We start from the raw sequence: 17,431 nt of genomic DNA on the forward strand, positions 1-17,431 counted from the left end.
CACTTGCATTTCTCAGAGGAAAAAACTCCACAACATACCTCTCAGATCATGGGGGAGCATGTGATTTACCAAAAACCCACAACAGTATCAGATATACACCAGTGGTACAATATTGCTGCACTATGAACTCCTTGCAACTGTGAAATATATAACCATTTCCCAGACAAAGTCAGCAGAGTGGTTGGAGCTCATGCACTGGGCAGGGCACAGCAGGAAGGCTTTAGTTTGCTGGAGTAGAGATGGAGCAGACTGGACAGAGAAGGAGCAGACCTGACCACTGCAGCAGAGCGCTCTCCTGATGGGAGGACTCCTTGGCAGAACTACTGAGGTTCAGGGATACTGGCAGGGGCCCTGTGCTGGTGCAGTGGCCGAAGGACTCTGCAAGATATAGATCATCCATGTCCTGATGGCAGCATTGGTCACTTTGGATAGGGCTTTCATATACACATGCGTACCACCAATCCTCCACAAGATTGAATGGATCTACATAGCAAGGAAAAGCCATTTAGCAGCTGTTTTACAATAAGAAAAAAAAAAGAAAAAAACAACTAAGCAAGCAGTAGGGAGGACAAAAACTTTACAATTTACTCTTACAGTAAGGTTCTAACACCACTTTAGCCAACTCAAAAAGTTGGAAGTCAAAGGTAACTTCCTGGATTTAACTATACACCCATCTTAAACACTTTGATTTAGTTTGAAGCCATGGTTGTATGAGCAGCTGATACAATGCAAAGGAATTTGGAAGGGGAAGAGAGAAGCCCTCTCATCTCCTTTCAGTGGCAGTGAGCTCTTAGCCATGCAACAGGGATGAGCAGACCTATGAGTCTATTTGACATTGCTGAGATAAGTAAATCCCTAAAAGTGTCATTACAATCCTGAACAGTATTTGAATGACAGAAGGTAAGACTTCACATACTGAGCACACCCAAAGTGTTTAGAGCAATTAAAAGACAGACACTTTAAATGGTAAATGCAAGCTGTATTTTGAGCTGGGGAAACTGCAAGTGTACTCTAATCTCAGCTGATTGTCATCATCACAAGTCTACTGCAGAGTTGCATTTTAATTACATTCCCAATTGACCAGTCATACAAAAAGTACCTCAAATAAAGTGAATTTCTTGGGCTTTTTGTCACAATGACAACACACAAGATTCTCAGCAACTGCAATGCAAAAAACTGATTAAAATTAGATCCTGCTGCAATTTCTACATTAACAAAACATCTTCTAATCTCCTAGGGAGCTTCAGAAAGATCCTCTTTTTATTCACCTTTGCCATACTTTAAGACTTTTTATAAATTAATTTCAAACTGCCTGCCTCAAATAATACAGCATTTCCTATATTCAGGACAATATGTAAGCAATTCTTCAAGGGCACCTCTGCTCCAGAATACAGTTTTTGGGGGGTTAAGGTAAGGATGACAGCCCATGCCTTAATGGCAGACACAGTATCCATAGAAGGGCCCACACCCCCTGTGACCATCAGAAAAGGGAAGGAAATTCAGAGGAAACACTGAAAAGGCCAACAGATTAGAAGAGGAGATATAACTTGATTATACTCAAGGAAGCAATGTAGAGCAGGGAAGATTTATATTTAAAGGAGAGTACTGTAATTCCAATAACCTTTTCCACTCTTGCACAAATTGAGCCCCCAGGCACTTGATAAAAGGCATGCACAGTCCCTTTTTTTTTCAGCAGCTGGAATGCTCCCACTGCATAGTATTTCTTTATTTAAAACAGTCCTTGCACCAAGCTATTCAAATGCAGAGTTCTTGTTTCTAGAAACTCACATCTCACCTCAAAGCTAGAGCAGCCCGACTGCTCTTTAAACCAAAGTGTTTCTGTATCATTTAACAGTTAATGGTTCACTTAGGGTGATCCAGTAAAACTTTCGGTGGATCCCTCTGTGATCACTCTAGAGCTGCGTCAAGTGACTCAGAGTAAGGAAAGGCTGGTTACATAAACAGAAGGTAGGTGGCTTAACAACCTTGATCTTATCAGAGACCTGTCAGTGGAGAGAACTGCATGTTACTGCAGAGCTAACCCACATGTCAATGCACTGGAAAGGAGTCAGATGTTTTCCACATCGGTCAATTTGGGAATGCTTTGCAGAGTTATTTATTGAGCTGGTTCAGGTTACACAGAATAACTTCAGAGCCTGCAGTTTCTAGTGCTTCACCTGCCTTGCCTAGCCAAGCCCATGCTTGCTCCTGAAGAGTCAGGAGAGGAAAATAGAATAAAATCAAACAATTACATCGTTTAGACCATTCAAACTCAAAGAGAGGTAGGAATTACATGGCGAATTTGGGATGCTCTAGGGTCTAAGACTCCATGCATTTCTGGAAGAGAGGGGAAAAAGGGAAAGAAAGAAAGAAAAAAAAAAAGAAGATAAATCTCACCCTTTATATTGACACCTGAATGGAAGTAGAATTATTTTACAAATCTGACATCACTAGAGCCCAACACCCAGATGCTTCCATGCTCCATTTTGGCACTTGTTCATTCCTCAGCCTGGAGCAAGTTCCTAGCACACTGCTCCAGCTTTCCAGGATACATGTCAAAAAACCCCCACAAAACTTAAGAAGCCACATTCAGCCTCTCAAAGATCAGTGCCTGTGTAATTTACAGGAGTAACAGGTTAGACTGACCTAGGTATAAACGAGAAAGATACATCACAGCTGGACATCTTAACCAGTCTGGAAGCCTCTGCCAAGCTTCTCCAGGCTTTTGAAAGACAAATTATGATGTTTCTACCTTTTTTCCTCCTAACAGTGAAAGAAAAACAATGTGCCTACTCATCTTGCTACTATGCATCAGAGGGGCACACCTGCTTCCTCACTCCAACCTGGGAAAACGTTGTCTCCCTTTCAGCAAAGCTATTTCCAGAACCTATTTATTGGTTCATTCAAGTTTAGACTTTATAATTTTGCAGCCTAATCTGCAGTTCAGTCACCCATGAAACTGCTGAACAGCCTGCAATTGTGTGAAAACCCCACCATGGTTTCTGCTGTCTGAGCTCAGGTACAGTCATCAGTGATGGTGCACAGCACTGTAACCAGAGGTTTGTTAAACCTGCCTGGAGAGCACCTCCCAAAGAAATACAACTCTTCCCCTCCTCCTTCTCCTCAAAGAGTTTTAATTAATATCATCAAACCAGCTTTGACTCCAGAGAGTGACAAAAGTAGGGACATCAGGGAGAGGTCAGATACGGCATAGGAAGTGAGGAGCTGGAAGGGACCCTTTCTTCCCTTCATTCATTTAACTGGCCCTGACTGGTGCAGGGCCACACATGGGAGGAGATGGAGGAAAAGGAAGGGGGAACTCCTGCCCTCAGCCGTGAGAGCTCTTGCATCAGCTCACTGCAGCTCATGAAAACAGGCCCTAAGGAAGGGACCTGTGCTGAGTCAGCTGCAGCATCGGGCCTTCTGCACGAGCACACAGGAAAAGGCTGCCCTGTGGTCATGGTCATACCCCAGTGATACTAAAGTAACCCAGAAGCAACACCCTTCCCACCATCAAGATACTCAGATTTGCTTTCTTATAACTTCCACATTTACCACATGACTTTGTCCCACATGAGTTTTAACCAGCAAGCAGAGCTATTTGCAGTAAGGGTGGCTCTCCTCTCCTGCTGTACAGGCACCAGCTGAGGCATTACTCAGGCACATGTGACCCTGATCAGGGCTCCCACACCTCTTCCCTCCTTCTTAGCCTGTCCAACAGAAATCCCTCACAAAACCAGCTTAGGGCTTTCCACCCCAGTGTGTACACTCAAACCTCTTCCCCTTTAGCTGGGCAGCAGGCTGTGGTGCTGTGCATCAAACAGAATCACAGAATCCCAAGGGTTGGAAGGGACCTCAAAAGATCATCTAGTCCAACCCCCCTGCAAGAGCAGGGTAACCTAGAGTACATCACACAGGAACTTGTCCAGGTGGGCCTTGAATATCTCCAACGTAGGAGACTCCACAACCCCCCTGGGCAACCTGTTCCAGTGCTCTGTCACTCTTACAGTAAAGAAGTTCTTCCTGATGTTAATGTGGAATCTCCTATGCTCCAGTTTACACCCATTGCCCCTTGTCCTACCACTGGATATCACTGAAAAAAGCCTAGCTCCATCATCCTGACACCCACCCTTTACATATCTGTAAACACTGATGAGGTCACCCCTCAGTCTCCTCCAAGCTAAAGAGACCCAGCTCCCTCAGCCTCTCCTCATAAGGGAGGTGTTCCACTTCCTTTAATCATCTTTGTGGCTCTGCGCTGGACTCTTTCAAGCAATTCCCTGTCCTTCTTGAACTGAGGGGCCCAGAACTGGATGCAATATTCCAGATGCGGCCTCACCAAGGCAGAGTAGAGGGGGAGGAGAACCTTTCTTGCCCTACCAACCACACCCTTTCTAATTCACCCTAGGATGCCATTTGCCTTCTTGGCCACAAGGGCACATTGCTGGCTCATGGTCATCCTCCTGTCCACCAGGACCCCCAGGTCCCTTTCCCCTTCACTCCTTTCCAGCAGGTCAACCCCCAACCTGTACTGGTACATGGGGTTGTTCTTCCCCAGATGCAAGACTCTACACTTGCCCTTGTTGAGTTTCATTAAGTTTCTCCCTGCCCAACTCTCCAGCCTGTCCAGGTCTCGCTGAATGGCAACACAGCCTTCTCGTGTGTCAGCCACTCCTCCCAGTTTAGTGTCATCAGCGAACTTGCTGAGGGTACACTCAGTTCCCTCATCCAGGTCGTTGATGAAAATATTAAACAGCACTGGTCCCAGCACCGACCCCTGAGGGACTCCACTAGGTCACAGACCTCCAGCTAGATTCTGTCCCCATTGACCACAACTCTCTGCCTTCTTCCTTTCAGCCAGTTCTTGATCCACCTCACTACCTGATCGTCAAGCCCACACTTTCTTAGCTTATCTATGAGGATGCTGTGGGAGACAGTATCAAATGCCTTACTGAAATCAAGAAAAACCACATCTACTGCTCTACCATCATCCCTCCACCTAGTCACTTCCTCATAGAAGGCTGTAAGGTTGGTCAAACATGACTTCCTCCTGGTAAAACCATGTTGGCTGCTCTTAATGACCCCCTCATCCTTGATATGCCTAGAGATGGAGTCAAGAATAAGTTGTTCCATCAGCTTACCAGGGATGGAGGTAAGGCTGACCGGTCTATAATTACCCAGGTCCTCCTTCCTGCCCTTCTTATAGGCTGGTGTGACATTTGCCATCCTCCAATCCTCAGGCACCTCTCCTGTTTCCCACGACTTACCAAAGATGATGGAGAGTGGCCTAGCAATGAACTCCACCAGCTCCCTCAGCACCCGTGGGTGCATTCCGTCCAGACCCATCGATTTATAGATGTCCAGATTGCATAGCTGATCCCTAACCCAATCCTCATCTACCAAAGCAAACTCCTCCTTTGTCCTGACTCCTTCTGGGGCTATAGGAATCTGGGGCCCCTGGGGAGAGTCTGCAGGAGTAAAGACAGAGGCAAAGAAGGCATTCAGCACCTAGGCCTTCCTTATATCCTCTGTCTCCAGGGCACCCACCTCGTTCAGCAGTGGGCCTATATTGCCTCATGCTGAGCCAGCAGGTGCAGGGTGCCCATTCCCACTCCCTGGATATACATGCAGCAACAAATACTGGAGCAAAAGGCACTTTCAGAAAAAAAAAAAAAAGTTTTTTCCCTGCTTTCTTTGAAACAACCCATCCTTCTCCTGCCCGTCACACTACACTCCTTCCTGCATTTAACTGCTGGGCAGCCCAATACATCCCTTTCCAACCACTGTGACCAGAGTAGTCCTTAGTGCCCCTTCACCATTCCTCTTTTCCAGGAGATTTCATCCCTGGTCCCAGCAACCCCCTCCAAAAAGGGGCAGCCCATTTCTGCAGAAATCCCAGCAAACATAGTAGGGGACCTAATCAGTGTATCACAACAGGAGGCTCCAGCTCCATGCAGCAGATGACTGATGAGCATGGCACATCAGGATCATTTTGCCTTCCTAGGAAGAGCTTCCAGAGAACCTTGTTGGTGTCTAACCACACAAGATGTGTATCAGCTGCTCAGGAGCACAGGAACTCACCGAAGGTTGGTACCAAGCAGGAAAATGCTTCTGGAAGACAGTAGAAACTCCCCCACTCCACATCATCAGGAAACAAAAGCCTTTCAACTGTCTTTTATCCTCCTAGATAATGCAATGTCCCACAGCACCTGGGAGGAGAAAGCTCCATGTGCATTTCCCCTCTGCTTCCACCATTTGCAGCAAGCACCATCACCTGTGTAAAGCCTTTCTTCCTGCCAGTTCACTAGAAATTTCAGACAAGTCCTAAGCAGCTCCAGGCAAGAGGCTGTACTTGTAGGCCACAAGAAGCTAGCTCACTATAACACTGAGGAGAGCTCTCTGAGGAGCACGGACATCTTGGGCTCAGTGGTGTCCCTCCACAGAAGAAAAGCAAAGCTCGTCCCCAGGCTCACTCTGCAACTTAGGGTGAACAGATAGGAAAAGCATTAGGTTACCAAGAAGAGTGCTGTTTTAATGGTGACGGCAACTCAACCTTGGCAGCTCTGTGCTTAAAGAGTGCACTTCAGTGTTCTTCCCACTCCCAAAGCATCCAGGACTGTTATTTACAATTTCCCTTCGGCAGGCTATAAATCCAAGCACAACAAGCAAGCTCAACACGGTGTAAAAGGATCCCTGTGGCAGGCTAATTACCTTTGCAAGCTATGCAAGCCTATAAGGTTTGCTTCAGTACAGAGGCTTTGAAAACTAATGACTGCCTAGCAGATCAAACTTTCCACTGTCTGTTGTTCTGCTCAGGGCAGCCAGCTGGGAATTCAGGGGCAACAAATCTCCAATGGAAAAAAAATCAATGCCATTAAGAGAAAAGGGAGAGGGGCTAAACAGAAAGCTGACCCACAAAGGAGTGCAACGGCATGCTACGAGATCCAGCAGAAAGGGAAACATGGTCAATCTAAATTGAGAGGAAGAACTTTCACATAGATGGCATCTCCCCATGAAAATCTTCAGTTGCAATGACTCTCTTAAGGGTTAAAAAACCCCAAACAACCAAAACCAAACCAAAACCACAAAATAGAACTAACATGCTGCATTGGGCTGTGAAAAGTTCCAGCAAGCCTGGTTTCGAGCTCAGTGTCACACTGGTAATGTCTGAAGCCTTCTCCCAGAGGAACTACACAGGTTAAACACTTCCCAGTAAAAGTGTAATGTCCTCAGTGGTAGCTTTGGGTTTTTTGGTGGAAAACTCTCACTAGAGATTACATGGCTAAAGGCAAAAGATAAAAAAATAATAAATGTATCTTTGGTACCATATCAGCTATAACAAGGAAGTGCAATACAGAACAAACTCTTGTATACTCTAGTCAAGCTTCTTTCCCCTTGGTGCAGACCGAAAACAAAACCAAACCTGTGGAACTTAATACTACTTAAGACTGCATGCAGAGTAAGGATACTGTGCTAAATCTTGGTGGGTTAAATACCATCTATGATAGGAAGTAAATGAAAAAAAAATATTTAAATCTGTACAGCAACTTTCAGAACTTCTCCAGAGGAGGAAATTCTGTGTTTTCCTTAGTTAATATAGTACTACCTGTGAATTACAAACAGCCAAGGAAGCAGAAGCAGACTAAGTTCTCTGGAGCATATCCAAGGGACACAGACTAGGCTGGTAGCACTTTCATGTACTCTCCAAAGACAAGGCCTCCAAAATGGGTTTTCAAATGCTTTGGCAACAGGTTTACCAGTCACCAGGCGTAAGCATGTAGACATTTCTCACAAGCTTTCCCACAAGTTTCTCTGTTATTTTTCCCCCAGTGAAACAGACAAAACCAAACAACAACAAATTTCAGTAACTTCTCAGGTATTTTTGCTGTGCTTTACAATCCTGAGGCAGGGACATGGGATCTCCTGCTGCAAGTAACAGAGGCATTTGTGAAAAATTACATACTGCTAGAGACAGTGAAAGTGCAGAGTCTCCTACTGAGCTCAATACTGCAAGGTGCAATCCACTCCCATTACACATTATGGCTATGAGACAGATGACTTCTAGGTTTAAATAACAAGCAAACCTAAAATACCTTGTAACTTTAAAAATAAGCTCTCAAACAGCCTCACAGTCTGCTCTGTAGCAACCTAAAGAGACAGCTGCAAAATCCTTACCAAAGTACATATGATTCTGGTTTGATTTGTTTGGACAAAAGCAGGAAGCCAGAGAACAGCAAACCACATTACCAATAAAGACACATTTGGATAGGTAATAAAGGCATACTCACGTAGTGCGTACAGAGAGAGGACTATTCCAGCCAGGCAAAACCCCTCAAAAAACCTGAGTGTGCTGAACATGGTCACGTTCACTGAGAGTGCCACAGTCAGTCCAAATATCAAAATGAATATGACAGAGAAGAGCAGTACAGGCCGTCGACCAACCCTAAAAATAAGTATGGCAAAACAGTGTTAAAAGCCTGCATGGACATAATGCTAGATCATTACAATTGGCAAAGAGGGGGACAAGTCATGCAATCCCTTTCAAATATTGCCATCCTGGTTTTAATGCTTGCTCCATTCTTCTCATTTTACTCCTGCTTACTGAAACCCAGATTTCTTAGCCAGCTTTGCATTGACAAATTCACTTCAGACAGGATTAAGCAGAGACAGCACATTGTATTATTGCTTGATTTAACCATCATCTTCAAAACACCGAAGATGAACAAAAAAAACATCAAGGAACTATAGTAAAGCCGTAAACAAGTTCCTTGGAGAGAGTTTGGAGCTTCTCAGAGCTTTCTGTAGTAGCACGGAAGAGTGTATGGTGTTATATGGCAAAGTTTTTTCTATTAGACTATATTTCTCTGCAGTCTACAGCCACAGAGCTTACTGCAGAGGACTCCTCTTCCCAACAGACATGTGCTTTTCAACCTCATCTGCAAGAGGAGCTGGCTCAAAAAAAGTACTTTTCCTGGCCTTATTGTAGAGCACAAGCCTAACAGACATGGACCAGGCACAAAACAGAGCTCATGTCACTTCACAGAGCTTTAGAGAGCCAATAGTAATGCTCACAGGAAAACCGTGAGCTCCAAGTCCCTCCACTTGTATCCCCACAGGAGCTGCAGAGACCTGCAAAACCAGCCTGAATAGAAGGCAAGGAAGAAATCGCTCCAAAAATTATTATAGGCAACAAGGGTGTGAGGATTTGCAGTCCTACTCTGCAGGCAGGCTTTGCAGCTGCAACCTATAGTTACACATACTGGTACAGTGCTATGAGCAGGAAGAGTTACACTGCCACTGAATGTAGGGGTACTTGCTGCAGAGTTTGACTCTCATGTCAAAGGAACAGGGGGATTTTTACATCTCTTACTCATATGCTCAGTGTTTTTAATCCCCTTTCCCCCCTTCTTCCTGTGCAAGTAGAATGATTTGAAGAACCAGAGCACATGGCTATTTTTAAGCAGGAATTGGATCATTATGTGGAGATTTCCAAAATTTTTCAACTTGTCAACTCCCACAGGTTTTCCAGTGGAAGTGAGGATCCCTTTTAGTCAGCTCCATATGCCATCTCCACAAAGAATATATGAACTTGCTTTTTGTAGGCAGCTTTCACAGACCCATTCAAAGCAGTCTGTCAGCTGCAAGCCAGGCATCAGGTTGAATGTCAGCACAATAAAGAGCATTTAAATCTCACAACTTAGTCCAGTTTCACATGCTGAAGTGTTTCAATTTAGTAACTTCAGCAGATTGTTACCAGCAGCTATAAAGTATATACTTTCACAATTAGAACTTTAGATTTTGCTCTACATAAAATGGAACGAAATCAATAAAATATGGGGTGAAGGGCTAAAAAAAGATTATAATTGTTATTTTTTTTACATTTTGGGGAATGGGGAGAGTGCACCAGTACGTGTGCATCATTCAGACTTTTTTCAAAGTCACACCTAAGGTGGCAATGTCATGGCTCCTTGCATTTTTCAGCTGGCATCTCAAATCTTTCAGCTGGTGCATCTCAAAGATTTACTTTCTTAGTGTTAACCATTCAACGTTTTTACAACAGAACATGTTTTGTAACAGAACCAATGTGCAAACTGAAGAATGCAAGGTCAAAGCAGACTGCTCTCAATCAGCATACAAATCCAGGCCACCAGAAGACAAACTACTGTTGAGCTAGGGGTGGGAACAAAACATCACTGCCTCGGTGATATTCAACACACTGGGAACATGCTGGACACAACAACAGTTCCTGCCATATGTGCTTCATATTTTATGTTTATAGAACACAAAGCACTTGGCCAGGGAGGTGAAGTACCTCACACAAAACCTGGAATACAGAAAAGAACCCTACGAACTCTGTGTTATCAGTGATCTGCGCAGGCTTTTGCAGCCTTATTTTCGTAATCACCAAGCTGTAATTCATACTAATTAGTATTTGTGGAAGTGTTTTGTAGATGAAAGGCATTATGCAAACACTCAGAATTAGGAGCTTAATTCTCATCACAAGCCTGACCTGCATTCACTGATGTCGATTAAAAAAAGATCTCATGCTTCTCATACTTTAGTTCCCTCCTCCCCTTCCTCCCACCCCCTGTACTCAAGGTTATCCACCATTAGGACAAAGAATTTCTTCTACCATTATACAAGTTATGCAAATGATGGGCTGCTACTAATGAAGAATTGTGAAACCCAAAGCCTCCTGGGCCTGTGAAAACCAGCTAAGGCCAAGAAACCCTCTGGTAGGAGAGATCATCAGTGCCTCCTCCCAGACTCAAAACTAGTCTCTTTCCTCACCAAGGAATGCAGCACATTGTTCAAAAATCAAAGTTCCAGGGCAGCTATCAGCCATATATTTGGTGATCCAGCAGTGTTTTGACAGCATGGTGTCTTGAGGTGGGGGCAAAGGAGGGAAGTTTTTTATGTGTAGAGAGAATTATCTGACTAATAGTACAATGCTTGTGGGAAATTAAACCATACATATTCTCCCTAGTATAACAGCCCTGGAATGCTATCTGCTGCCATCCAAGCTATTCCAAAGAGAGATTTCTGTGCCACCCAAGCCTCAGTCTACACTGTATACTATTATCTAGATCAAATACTAAATGCTGCCTGCACAGGTAAATAACTAGGGATACAAGCAACCCCAGGCTTTTGAAGAATCTGCAATCCACATAGTGTGATATGCAGCTGCATCGAAAAGATATTCCTAATGTTGTCAGAGTTGCATCACAGGCAGGAAGGGGATGGTTTGATGACAAGATCTCATCTTCTCATGCTCCTACGCATGTACCTTGCCACCCTGAGAAGACTAAGCTTTGCTCTTGCAGCCAACCAGATTGCTCTTTTCATACATTCTTTGCAGGTTTTCTCTCAGTCCTGGGACCTAAATTGGCACAAAGGCTGCAAAAGCCACCAGAACAGGGGCAAAGCACAGGCAGCACTGGGCAATGACAGGCAGAGACCTACTGTCTGGGTGCTACATGACCACCAAGCCCACCTGCTCCAGAAGGAATCCTTCCACAGAGATCTCAACAGCCTCTGTCCAGAGCAGGCAAAATTGCCTCTGCTGCTATGCCTGTTGAACAAGTAACTTATTCAGGCATTAGACACAGCCAGTTTTCACACAGCCAAACTAGTTTACAGATGTTCTTCTTATAGATTCTTCACACAGAGCTACCCCAGCATGCACACCTCCTGTATTTTGAGCAGAGACCACTCAGTTTACATAGCAAATTGCCTTAATACACTCTATGCTTTTGTTACATACAGCTTTAAAAACCTTCTTTCAAAAAGAGAAAGCAAAATTCCTAAAGGTACAAAGCATCTCCTAATTATCTAAATTGGAGAGTGGTACAAATTAAATGAAAACAGATTTTTAAAGTCTGTAACCCTTTTATACATTACTCTGTTTAATCTCTCCTGCTCTTGCATGGGACCAATATTCTTTTTTAATTCTTCTCTTTTTACTGTACAATCCCCTTTGTATCCATCTCTCCACAGAACCCCCTGCCTTACTAGAAATTCAAATTGTAATTAAATAGCAAAGTAAATCCCATTTAGGTCTTCTTCTACCAGCCTCAAATGCTACTGCTAAATGACAGACTATCCAGCACAGAACCTCTGCTTGTGTCAGTTATTTCAGATGGCAAGGATGAGGTCTGAAGAGGAGCATGAGGACCAGCTTTGGTGGTAGCAAACAGTGTCCTTCGTGGTCACCCATGAAAGGACAAGTGGGTCACTGTACCCTCCAGCCACCAGAAGTTACACTTTCTCTCCTCTGTACCACAGCTGGAAACCAGATTCTCCTTAAGCAATCCTGAACTCACTAGACAAAACAGAACAGAAAACAAACCACCACAAGAAGAGTAAAATACCACAATTCCACATTTTTGTACCAGGGTAATTTTCTGCTGCATTAACTCAGCTAAACAGCTTGCTTGCTTGCAGATGGGTCAAACAAGTGCACATGGCAGCACAAAGTACACACTGGAGAGAGAAGTGGATAGAAGAGCGGGATACTTCTTTTGGTGTCAAGAGCTATCTGTTTACTGCAATTGTTTCTTGAAGCCAGTGCCTTGGGCAATAGGTTGTTCACTTATTTGTATCTTATTTGTCAATTATAGCAGCATTTTCCTAACTTGGGAATAAGTCTGCTTTCTCCACATTGATTCCTTTTTAGGAAAACCAAGCAAGATCCCTCATTCATTTCCCCACTAGACTTTCTACATGTTGTTAGAGCCCTGTTTTACTTTGGTATTTTAATCAAATACAACTGTATTTCATCATCCATGTTTCCTACATCACTGAAAAGTCAAGATTCCTCACTTGCCCAAACACTTTTAGTGACTATTCAAGAATTAAGAGGCAATTTTACTACCAGTGCTTGAGCCAAATTACTGCATGGCCGCAGGAGGCCTTTTCTCTGACTGGTGAGTTGCTGCAGCTTTGTAGGATTTCCCTAATAGGGAACTCTTCTTCCTTTTCTGTTTTAATGAATGGCAAAAGAGTTAACTTGGGACCATCTAAAGCACCAACATTGGCAAGTGTGCTGGAAGCCACTGAAATGACTGGGACAACAATGCAGAGCTATTGTTTCAGTTGCTGCAAGTTTCTATTGAAATCACTTGAGTCATGCCTTTAATTTCCATCCCCCCACTCTTCTTTTGCACTACAAGACCATTTCTTTAAATAAATGCTGAAATCTCAGCATAACTGGGGTATCCAATAAGGTTTTCACTACTGCAATTTAAGGAACTGCACTTTCTGCTAGCAAATTTAATACCCAAGTATTAACAGCACATAAGTCAGCAATTCCTTAACACTACATCACAATGTTTGCTTAACAAGAACTTTAAAAATAGAACAATTAAAAGGTCTGCAAAAAGCAGCCTTCTACCCCCCAAAAGGTATTGTGTAAGCACAAGGTTGACATTACATTAGTCTTGTATTCAGTCAATTCAATCCTGCTTCCAATTCCCTTTGGCCCCATCTCTTGGTTAAAAACCAAAATCCCAGCCTAAAGGCTTCACTTCTCTAATTAGAAATTACTTAATTCTGTACTAGCATTACAAATATAATAAACCGTGTCAGTGGAAAATAACTAAGGCAACTATTAAATAGTTTATTTATCTTGATATAAATTACTCAGGTTCAAGCAATTAACAGACAGTTTTGAACTGTTTAATCATCATGCTTCTTTCAGAACTTGAAAAATCATTACGCAAATATTCTTCGTGAACATACGATAGAAGAAGATTGAAACAATATTTGATATTGTTATTTATTTGCATTCACATTGAACTAAAATATTTTTCACTTACCAGTCAGCTATACATCCTGTTATTAAGTGGCCGAAGATTAATCCTACCAGTAGAGAGAATTTAGCAATGTGGACTTTCCAGGCAGAATCACAAACAAGATCCCACTGGAAGAAAAAAAGCAAACAAAACCAGATAAGCTGAAATACATTCGTTTCTCAGGGGTGTTTAGACATACTAACGTTGGTGTAGAGTTCTTCCAAATTTCAACTCTAGCATGAGTGCATGGAAACAGCAGAGGAAGGCTTTTGCCCTCGTGTCAAATCCCAGAACCCAAGAAGAAGCTAAAGACTCATTTACTTCACTGAGTTTTATCACACCCTTAATTATAGAATGGCAATATCGAACAAGTGTATCTCCCCATTTCCAAGACACATGAGTTTAGACTAAGGGGCATATCTCCATCAAAAACTAGTAGTACTGGTGTAGCTGAAGCATCTCATCATACCAGTCCCAGACACCTACTACCTGAGCCCTCTAAAGCCCACCAGGAGCAATCCCAGCAATTTAAGAGCAAGTTCTCCAACTGACCTCCTCAGGACCACTTGGAAACATGGAGAAAAACAGCTACTTTGCCACAGACCCTTGATGGCCATTAGCTCCAGACTCCCATGGACAAGGCATCAAGACACTTTTGCTTTCAGAAACACATCCCGATTCCCCAGGTGGTGGAAGAGGATGAAGACTAACTAATGCCACAGCTCACCAGGTGAAGTCCTGGTATGGATCTGGACCAGGAAACTGGAGATCCTGGCACAGCCACCTGGCTTCCTGGGACAGCAGCCCCCACAGCGACATTTCACAGCTCAGAGATCAGACAGGGGCTGAACCCCTACACTAAAGCTATCCCTGAAACTGAAATTACCTTTTCCATCCAAAGAAAGAGACAGTTGACCTTTCCAGGCACCCTGTCATTAGGACACTGCCTCATTCCCATGAGAAAGACAAGAGTAGCAAGCTTCCTAATGAGGCTTCCCTAAACCCCAAGATATTTTCCTCTAAGGCATTAGACCAAGCCTCAGGAGAAGCAGGATGCATTCCTGGATTTAGCCCAACACCCTCATTGTCCTCAGACATGTAACTTAATCTCTCCTATGTGTAAAGTGTGGATAGTACTATTATACCCTTGAATAAATGTGGGAAGATATGTTTGCTCGTGGTTTGTGAAGTGTTCAAATATTGATGGTAATGGGAGCCATACACATTTCATGACAAATAAGTACAGCTAACTTTGGAGAGTCAGATACTCCAAATTGAAACATCTCAGAATAAGTGGCTGTTTGTGTGCAGTGTAATAGTAGCAGCCCTCTTGACACCAGTAACTGAAGTTTTATGACCAAAAACGCAAAGTAAAAGTATGCAATTTATTTTTAAAAGTCAGATCCAACTTCAAAAGAAAGCTTCCTCCAAAAGAGTTCAATTAGCTGTGCTACACTTTGAAGCATTTCCATGACGTACAACCCTTCCACAAATAAGGCTAGCTCTGACTCAGCTCTCTGGTTCAACATCACAGGAGATGTCCTCCCTACAATATACCATCTCACCAAGTAATACAGCACTTTTGTGCAACACAAAAGAAACATAACAGCCTTCAGGCTTAGCCTTTTTGGTTTAGTTACATGTATTTTTTACCTCCTCACTGCTCTGGCTTGCAGAAGATGGGACATGTATGTCTGAACCTCCAACCTGCAGACTGAAGGCAGAAGTATGAGCAAGTGTTTTTTCCACCAAATAGCTGTGAATTATTTGCAGCAAAGAGCTCACCGAGGCAGTAAGAACTGCTCTCTAAAGATGTTGACTTTCTAGAAGAAAGTGGGGGAAATGTGATTCCTAATATTTGCAATTATAGAACCAATCTTCAGTTAGCAAAGAAAAATATCTGCCCAGACAAGCCACAAACAAAACAAAATACAGGAGACACATCTGAGCTCCAGGCAGGCTTTCAAATGCTCTGGGTTTATTTTCACAATCCAGAAGGTGTATATGCAACTTAAATCTGAGAGATCATTTTTGTTAGTAGAGAACAAATTGAGTTAATTAAAACCAGTCGTATCTGTACAAGAACACTTTTTTTCAAAAGCAATCTCTCCAAGTTGCTAATTTTTAATTTTATTGCTGTCAGAGGAACAGTAATGTCATCCAAGTGGAAAAAAGAAAAATCAGATATCCTGGTACCCTCTCATTTTCATGGCTTACTATTGCTCATCAAAAACAGCCAGCCCTTGCACAAGCCCCAGGCAGAGAATGTGCCCTACCAGATTATACATAGGTTCATGGTTGGAAGAGCTGAAATCTCATGAAAGCCTGTTGTGAAATTTCCAGCCAGGACAACAGATGTCAGACCACTCTGGAACACTGGCACATGAAGTAACAGTTTAAAAGCAGAGGAGAAGTCAATCTATAAGCATGTCCTTCAGTAGTGCCTAAAATGCACCCACTCCTTTTGATAACTTATCTGTGAGTCACGATTTGTTTGTTTGTTTTTAAGGCTATTGCCCAAATCCCTAGCTGCTCTGAAAAATAAAGACACGCATTTCCTTGCAAACCCTACATCTGGCCCTTTTCTGCCCTTGGTTAAGCACTCACTCTGCAGGCCAGCATAAATCAGAGCCAACTCCCCAGGCTTTCAAGGGCAGCCTAACGCGGGTGCTGAAACACACAGGCAGCCCCTGACCCTCCGGGAATCTCTTGCTCTCCAAAGCCCTCAGAACTCATAAATAGGGAAATGGTGAAATATTTCAACAATTGCTTAAGCACAAACTTCCAGAGAATCTGTCATGACCCCAAATCACTCAGTGTTAAGAGCTCAAGCACATCTATCCCAAATTCTCCTCTGGCAGCTGCCACAAACCAGAGAGGGGTCCCAAAGCAGTTACCCAAAACAAATTTGGTGGTTGGTACCAAGGTGGGTGCCACAGGGGCATTCAATTTGCAGAGACAGAGGAATAAGGAGAGGGCACAAAAGAAAAATGGAGACTGCAGTCAAAAGCAGCCTCAGGTAAAGATGACATTAATAGGACAAAATACATATTTAATAGCTAGTGTATCATCCCCACCCATCTTAACACAGCATCAGAGCAAAGCAGCAAGGCTTTGTCATGCTGAAAGTGCAGGAATTTTGCCAGAGACCTGCACTCCTGCACTCCCTGTTCTCCATGGAAAAGCCAAAGGCAGAGGACTGCAGCATCAGCTTCGAAGAGCTAGAAATAAAGCAAGAACCATTATACAGCATCAGTGCTGCCTCACCCCCAACATACCTCTGGGCTTGGCAGAGCGTGTTTGACATGTGCCCACACAGCACGGCCGTGCCCAGAGCCATGGCAGGTTCTGCTGTAAGTGCCAGTAGTTTCATCTTGCGAACACCACACTCAAGATTTGCTCCATAGACAAAGCAGTGACAAGTTTCCATGTCCATGCAGAACAAAATGCTGGGCTGGGCAGTGCTGATGACAGTTCAAGTGGCACTCCAAGTAAATCTGCACTGGGAGATTGTTTTGGCTAGAGGATTACTGTCCGGTCTCCATTGCCTCTTACAAAAAGTAGATTAACCTGGTACAAGCAGAGAGACCACTAAATCCTGTAACTGCTCTGCCTGAAGCCCCTGGTCTCCCTGTTAG

At 43.5% G+C, this 17,431-nt stretch overlaps 1 protein-coding gene across 2 annotated transcripts in view; it reads right to left on the bottom strand.

Annotated features, from left to right (window-relative positions):
• The window catches only part of SLC22A23 (solute carrier family 22 member 23), a 114,195-nt gene that overhangs the window by 82,383 nt on the left and 14,381 nt on the right, over nucleotides 1–17,431 (bottom strand). For both annotated transcript variants that reach the window (XM_034061809.1, XM_034061816.1), the window contains exons 2-3: nucleotides 13,818–13,921; nucleotides 8,289–8,443 (exon numbers count right to left, since the gene is read on the bottom strand). In XM_034061809.1, coding sequence (XP_033917700.1) covers nucleotides 8,289–8,443; nucleotides 13,818–13,921 — 259 coding nt within the window. The remainder of the gene's footprint in view (nucleotides 1–8,288; nucleotides 8,444–13,817; nucleotides 13,922–17,431) is intronic.

This window comes from Melopsittacus undulatus, chromosome 1 (assembly GCF_012275295.1).
Source record: "Melopsittacus undulatus isolate bMelUnd1 chromosome 1, bMelUnd1.mat.Z, whole genome shotgun sequence".
In the NCBI taxonomy this organism is placed as follows: Eukaryota; Metazoa; Chordata; class Aves; order Psittaciformes; family Psittaculidae; genus Melopsittacus; species Melopsittacus undulatus.